Source organism: Malurus melanocephalus, unplaced genomic scaffold (genome assembly GCF_030028575.1).
Source record: "Malurus melanocephalus ecotype Western Australia unplaced genomic scaffold, MMel_1.1 scaffold_340, whole genome shotgun sequence".
Lineage (NCBI taxonomy): Eukaryota > Metazoa > Chordata > Aves > Passeriformes > Maluridae > Malurus > Malurus melanocephalus.
In genome coordinates, this window is record NW_026623572.1 from 62,069 (window position 1) to 69,521 (window position 7,453).

The window sequence follows — 7,453 nt, forward strand, 5'->3', positions numbered from 1 at the left end:
CATTAAGGGACAGGCTCTTCCCAAGAGACAAAACATGAACAAGTCCCTGGAACCAGAACCTGCAATGTCAGATATGTCACCCCAAACCACCAATCCAGCTTTGCCATTGCTCAGGGGGAACATCCCTGGCTTGGAGCAGTGACAGGGGAGCCCAGCTGGGGCTCAGCTCATCCYCAGCTTTCTAAACTTCCCATCCCAAGCAGGGGAGCAGAGCCCTCTGTCGCTGCCTTCCCCAAGCTCGTGGAGCCGCCTCTCCCTGCTTTCCCTGGGGAGCAGCTGCTGGAGTGAATCATTGCCTCATCCTCCAGACCTTGCCAAGCTCCGYGCGGCTCCTGGCTGGGACCCGGCTCCAGCTGGGCTTCTCCTGGCCATGGAAACCCCACAGCCCTTCCTGCAGGGCTGCTGGGCTCCTGTCAGCCAGGCGGGTCTGTCCCCAGGGCAGTGACAGCAGAGGATCCTGCTCACTGCCCTGCCCCTGCTCACAGATCCCGCTCGCTCCCTGCCAGCGTGTGAATCAGGGAATCCTTTTCCATAGGGAACAGCAGGATCCAGTGAAGCTCCCAGCAGTGCTTTGGGAGAGAGAGCCGGTCCATCATTCCTTCTCCTGCAGAAACATCTCTGTTATTCCAGAGCCCASGTGGCAGGTGCCAAGGCAGGTCATGTCCTACAGCTCCCTGGGATCCCACCCAGCCCTGCCAGCTGGAGAAAGGTGTGTTCCTTTCAGGGTTTAAAAATAAAAAAAGCCTATTTAAAGGGCTGTAACCACAGCAGGAGCTCGGCCAATCTCAGCTGCCCAGTGCCGGGGAGTTTCACACTGCTGCAGCCTCCTGCTGTGGTGACAGTGAGTCACAGCCAGGGCTGACCTGCTGCTCCAGTTGCTGATGTCAAAACTCGACCACAGGCTCAGTTTGCCAACGCTTTTTTCAGGCACTCGGGTGTCCAGATGAGGGGTTAGGAAGTCACAGATGGCCTGAGCTGGGACTTTCCCTTGTGGGAATTTTCCCAAAGGAGAAAGCCTGGGAGAGCCCAATGTTTGACAGCAGTGAATAAACACCCAGATAGAAGTGCAGGTTCTCTGCTCACCTGGGATGATTTTAAGAGAAGCTGGAGGGCACTCACAGACTGAGAGTGATTTGGTTCAACACAAAATATTCAACAATTCTCTCTTTTTCTGCATGAGCTGCCCAGAGATAACTGCCCAGCCTTATCTGCTCCTATCAGCTCAGCTGAGCCAAACTTCCCCAGCCCAAAGATGACCAAGAGCTCGTTTGGACAGCTTTGCCTTCGAACTAAAAATTATCAGACTTCCAAAATACTGAGTTGCCTCCTCCCTCCCCTCCAGCGGAACACAAACACAAAAAGAACTGCACGCTGGTTTAATTTTCCATCACATTTTTTGAAAATGAATTCCAAGATACAGAACAGCATCTTTAGTGTTCTACACAAAGCAAGCCTTCAGCAAAAGGTCAGAGGATCTTAATGGTGTAAAAATATATCTTAAATAAAATAGTTTCTCTAGGAGAGCAAGCCGTGCTGTACATCTCTAGGTCCTTAGAGTCATTTACAGAAGGCAGAGGCCTGCTAGTACAATCCACACACCAGAAAAGTGAGCATACATTCCTGCTACAAAATCAGAAAAGGTCCAGGTTCCAGGTGCTGGGGGCAGATCTCCAAACCCAAGCTGGGATGCCAAGAGCATACTAACAGCACCCTGCAATTCCAACRAGGAAGTTGAACACTTCCAGTCCGTGCAGCCAGGAAGCGGATGAGAACCACCCGCCTTCCCGGGGTCATTCCAGGGGCTGGAACTCAGCCCTTTCCATTGGCCAAAAAAAGAACAACTTCTAGCAATAAAGGACTGGCTGTTTGATGCCCGTGTTCCAGGCTGGACCTGCTCAGCCAGAGCCGTTCCAGTGTTCCAAATTAAGGTCATGATTGTTCCAACAAGGACAAGGATCATCCTGTGGTCTGGAAAGACAGCTGAGGGACTCCCCTGCCACTTTTAACAAAAGTTCAGCCTTTAAATGCTCTGATTCTGAGCACAACAGCAACCAGGACAGTCGCTCCTCCAGGGGAAAACTTCCCACCCCAGAGCACCAAGTCTTAGATTCTAAATGAAAACCAACAACCCAAACCAAACCAGACCTGTGCACAAAATTCCCTTACAGGACCTGTGTCCCTTTGGGGTGAGTCCCGTRGAAGCTTTGCCAGCTGAGGTTGTGGGTAGTGCCCCATTTGGTGAGCACAGGAATTGGAACTAAGAGCTGCAGCTCCTGGTGAGGAGGTCTGACCCCATCACAAACCCAACACCAGCAGYTCCAGGAATGTGGGAAGGGTTTGAAAAAGGCTGTGCTTGTCCCTCTCCTCACCTGGCTCTGAGGAGAAGAGCCCTGGAGCTTACAGCGACTCAGAGCAGCTCAGAGAGGGGGCACACACACACCCTGCTCCAGGAGCACTGGAATGCTGCGAATCCGTGCCCCAATTCACAGATGATTCCAYGTAATTTGCAGAAATACCCATAAAATAACCACATTAAATAGCATCAGAACACAAAACTTTCACCCTTTCTGCCCCACAGGCAGCACAGCAAGCACTGGCCTCTCAAAGGCCACCTTGAAAATGAAGAGAGATCAGAGCAAAGTCCCCTAAAACCTTTAAATTCCCAGACCAAAGGCCGTTAGGACTTGCCTGGTTTCTTACAGCACTAAGATGTTTTATTTTCCACACCTCACTCCTTTTTCTTTCCAAGCTACAGTTCTACTCCTGCACAGGCAGTTCTGCAGTGTCAGGACTGCACATACAAAAAGGAGATGTGTGTARCCTAATTCACACTGTTTATTAAATAACTTCTTAATTGAGAATAGTTGGAATCCAGGAGAAGAACTGGAGAAGCCTTACACACCGGGCTGAGCCTACTCTAGAGCATCCCTGCAGGGAATGGGATGTTGGACACGGACACCCCCCACCCCAAAACACTCTCCAAGGAAGTCAAATGCATGACAGGAGGGGCTCTGAAAAGGAGGGAAGGCAAAATGGTCACCAAGATCTGCCTAAAAGCAGCTAAAGAGTGCAGTGAAATGCTTTTAAATACCACAGACACCTCCACTGACTGGCAGCCAGTTTTATGAGCAGCTCTGGAGACAATTTGTAGCTGAGCTTTAGTGAACCGGGTGTTCCCAGCCCGAGTCCCGAGGTGAGCCTGGCCTGCTGCTGGCACGGCCAGTTCCAGGGTGGCAGCAGACAATTCCYGTTCTCATTTCCCTCTCTTGCCACGGCCTCTCCTGGAGGAAGGTTTGCCCGTGCCCGCCGTGGAGGAGCTGGCAGAAGATGCCACTGCAATGTTGATCTGTCCYTCCTGGATCTCCTGGCGGGTCTCAGCTGGGAGGTGGTTGATTTTCTGTTGTGTCTCCAGGTAGAACATGACATCCCTCAGCTGCTCCTGGATCTCGGAGATCTGCAGGTCCTTCTGCTCACAGGTTTCCTTTAACACCCTCTCCTCCTCCTTCAGTTTGTTCTGCAGCAAGGCCTGGTTTGCTCGCAAGCACTTGTTCAGTTCCTGCTCCTCCTTCAGCTCGTTGGAGAGTTTTGCCACTTTGTTGTTCAGCTGWGAGCACCTTGCAGAGAGAAGCACAAGTCAGGACAGCAGCACTGCCCACCCAGACCCCCAGCCCACCAACACCACCTGGAATTTGGTTTTCCAGCAAAGATGGGCAAGGGGAGACAACACAAGAAAACCCTAAAATCCCCCACAGGCCAGGCAATTCCATCTCATGCCAAATGCCAACAGCACAGGCAACAGGCAGGATGTGCCTGGGAGATGGGACTGACCTTGGACATGTACCTGCAGCTTTTGGAATGGGTGCCACAAAGAGCACAGGGATTACAAGAGACCCCGAGAGAGCTGAGCTCAGATTGGCATCTTCCTCAGAGCAGGGAGAAGAAGGATTCCTGAATGCTAAACATGCACAGCGTGTAAAGAGAGCCGAGGGCCCCAAAGCTCTGCTCACTCAGACACTTCCCATTTGTGAACACCTACAGAAATCAGAGCTTTTTTTACAGCAAGCCATGTTCTCSGTATTCCAGCTTAAACAGCTCAAAATTGCCCAGGAATAGCAGGGCTTTTTTTTCTTTTTGGATGTCAGTGCACGGCGTTTTAATGGCTGCATGGAACTAAACCTGGCAGCGGTACCCACTTCCTCTCCACTGACTGCTTTTCTTTGAGCAAATCATTGAGTCGCTGTTCCAGACTGTCACACTTCTCAATGGTCTCTTTAAATTTGGTCTTCATGTTGTTAATCTGTAAAAACAAACACAGGGGCATTTCCAACAGCTCAAAGTCCACTGTACTTTTGTCAGGACTCTCCGTTTTCCGGAGCGGTTTCTAGACTTTGACCGATTCCTATTCCCAGGTAAGGAAAGCCTGGAATTGAGGCTTTGCTGTGGTGAGGACCCCCAGTGTTACCCTCGGATCCCAGACAAGGAGCCACGTTGCCGTGGAAGCTGCTCCCACAGAACAGCAACTCGGGCTGCAGATCTATGCCAGGAACAGCCAAAAGCTGCAGCAGCTCCTTAACTTCTTCCTGCCTGCATCCAGCATTCCTCTGGCCGCTCTCTCACGGTTCCAGAGCCATCAGCAAACTCAGGTTTCCACCTCGAGGTATTGCACAGCCGGGTTTGTGCTCATTTTAAACCAAACCTCAGAGAGTGTGGTCAAGGTGTGGAGATGAACAGGCTGCCCTGCCCAGGCAGTGCTGTCAGCAGGCACTGACCCACTGACACCAATTCCTCCTTCACACAAAAACAAACACCCTGGCCATGGCTTCCTCTTCCCTCTGCTGCCCCATTCCAGGTGCTGCTCCTGCAAAAAGCCAGCCTTTCCTTCTCCAGTGATGCACCAAATTTCCAGCATGAGGCTTACAGCAGATTTAGAGTCAGGAATTGTTTCCCCCTCTGTTGGTGCCTCCAGCACATTCCCATGCATTGGGGCAGGAATTGAAAGGAAAATGCTTTCCTGAAGGAGAAGTCTGGACAAATGTCAGTTCAGCACACACGGATGCAGAGCAGGGTTTAAGCCTTCCAGCCCTATCAGGGAATGTTTGTGCAGCTGATGGTTGATTTGGAGAAGTGGCCTGAGCACTGATAATGGAATACACTGCATGGTGGCACCGATCCAGACAAGACTCACATGCAGCAAGTGCCATGGAGAAAATTATTGGGATCTTTAAACATGAAACCACGTTTGGGGCATGGATCAGAGTGGTTTCACTTTGAAGACTGTGTTTTCTGGCCRCTTACAAGATGATTTTTCATATATATTTTCCTTTTATAGGGGTTTCCATAAGATTCCTGGGACTGTTCTTTAGGACAAGGTCAATGACCATTATTTCAATTGTCATAGTTTCTATGTTTACTTAACTGCAGACACTAAATAGTTAATTAGAAGTTCTGTAGAAAGTTAAAGACTCAATTTAAAACCCTGAATCCCTTTAAACCTGGTTGAAAGAATTTACGTAGAGCAAAAAAGCAGCAAAATATCCTCCCTGGATTTTTCCCGGTGACATTTTGAAGCAGTCCTGCCTGCAGGATGCTTTATAGGAGGAGACTCTGAACTTTTCCCAAAGGGTGATGAGGARAGAGAGGGGATCAAAAAGAAAGGGCAAATCAATATGCATTTGGAGCAGAGAGACAGTTCCACCTTCCGCAGCCGAGCAAATTAAAGTCATATTGTCTCTGCTCCACCAGCACTCCCCGGAGATCGGTGTCGGAGAGACGGATGGCTCTGGGATCCTGCAGCACCACACACTGCCTTCCACCACTGCTGCATTTCCCCAGCAGCAGCACATTTAAATCACCCTGCAATCTCCGTGCCAATCTACCTGCTTCTGCACCACTGAGCAGCAAATTGCTCCCTGGGAGCAGCCAGATAAGGGACAGATCCATCTCGGAGCCAATTTTCCCAGCTGGGAGCGCGAGGCCRGGCTGAAGCACAGAGGCAGCAGCTCCTTCTTGTCCCATTTAACAGGGCCAGGACCCTTCCCMAGGGCCCAGGGCAGAGCTCACCTCTTCAGCCGTGTCCTTCTCGATCCGGACAATCTTGTTTTCCCAATAGATTCGCTGGGATTCCAGCTGGCTCGTCAGCAAGTAGGAATACTACAAACASAGGAGACACACAGAGCTGTCAGGGTGGCCCTGCTGGTTAATCCACAAATCAGTTCAACCAGATGAAATCTGGACACACATCCCAACTGCAGATCCAGCCGATGGGTTTCGCCAGTTTGATTTGCCAATCACAATCACTTGTTTTTTTTGAAATCAAGGAAAACCTTCAGAGCACAACAAGGATCAAGTAAAAGTATGAAGCCAAGATTTTTTTAAGGAGGAGACATATTTTTCATGGGAATAGCAATAAACGTCTACAGGAAAATGAAGCATCACCCATCAGGATCTCCTGAGTGTGAGATCCCAAAGGCTGAGGGGCAGAGTTGCCATTCACAGCCCAGACTCCAAGGTAGAAGGATCAATGCACATATCCAGCTTCCCTAAAAGGAGATTTCTGGGAAAGCACCCTCAGATGTCTGTAACTGTTCCCAATTAACTCTTCTCCAACATGGATGGCCCATTCAAATGTCATTTTGGTATCTGAACAAGGATCTATGCCTTACATCCCATCTCTTCCCTTTTGATTCTGCAAATGAGTCATGAGAATGTTGAAAAAGGTGATTACTTCCTTTCATCAGGCTAATAAGCATCAAATTAGGCATTCACCATAGAATTAAACATGCACAGAGCCTTGATCACTCTCAATGATTTCTGAGTGCCAAAACACTCTGCCAAATTCATTCTCTCTTGAAATATTTCCATCTCGTATGACAGATCTTACCTGCTTTAAGCAACCACCTCACAGAAGAGTTAAAATTAGCTGGTTTAGCATGAAAGTGTTATTCAGAAAATTCACTGAAAAGCAACCAAATATTGATGTGAGCAATGAGCTCCCCCAGTCTGGTCTCTGTGGGCTGTTCCTCCTCACAAACCCTCGTGGCTAATGCGGCTGAAATCGTGCTGCAGTGTCTGCTCAGTGAAGCAGGGATTTCAAGCTCCTCTCCTTTAGTTAGGAGAAGGGAAGCTGGGCAACAGGTACCAAAAATAAATAAATCATTATCTGTTCAARAGAAAGGAACAGAACAGGGCTGGCATCAGCCTGCCAGCTCTGTGCTCGCCAAGGTGAGCGCACAGCTGTGGATTCCTGCATCCTCATTCTATTTGGGAGCTAAAMCATCCAAACTGACAGATCTTGCTTCTGAACCCAAGCCACAGATCCACCAGGAAGGGTCTGGGGAGCAACTCGGACCCACTACTCTCTGCAGTGCCCCCTGTTTGCAGCAGCACAAGCAGCTCTTCCTCAATCAGCAGTGACCACAGGACGACACTGCAGCCAGCTCACACTGCGCTGCAT

The 7,453-nt window shown here is 49.7% G+C and overlaps 1 protein-coding gene across 2 annotated transcripts in view; it reads right to left on the reverse strand.

Annotated features, from left to right (window-relative positions):
* Nucleotides 1-1,347: 1,347 nt before the first annotated feature.
* BRAP (BRCA1 associated protein) overlaps nt 1,348-7,453 on the reverse strand; it is a 13,158-nt gene continuing 7,052 nt past the window's right edge. Inside the window, exons 9-11 of one of the 2 annotated variants that reach the window (XM_057378046.1) lie at nt 6,061-6,150; nt 4,194-4,297; nt 1,348-3,614 (exon numbers count right to left, since the gene is read on the reverse strand). In XM_057378046.1, coding sequence (XP_057234029.1) covers nt 3,254-3,614; nt 4,194-4,297; nt 6,061-6,150 — 555 coding nt within the window. In that variant the 3' untranslated portion in view covers nt 1,348-3,253. The remainder of the gene's footprint in view (nt 3,615-4,193; nt 4,298-6,060; nt 6,151-7,453) is intronic. The other variant, XM_057378047.1, reaches the window with a different exon arrangement.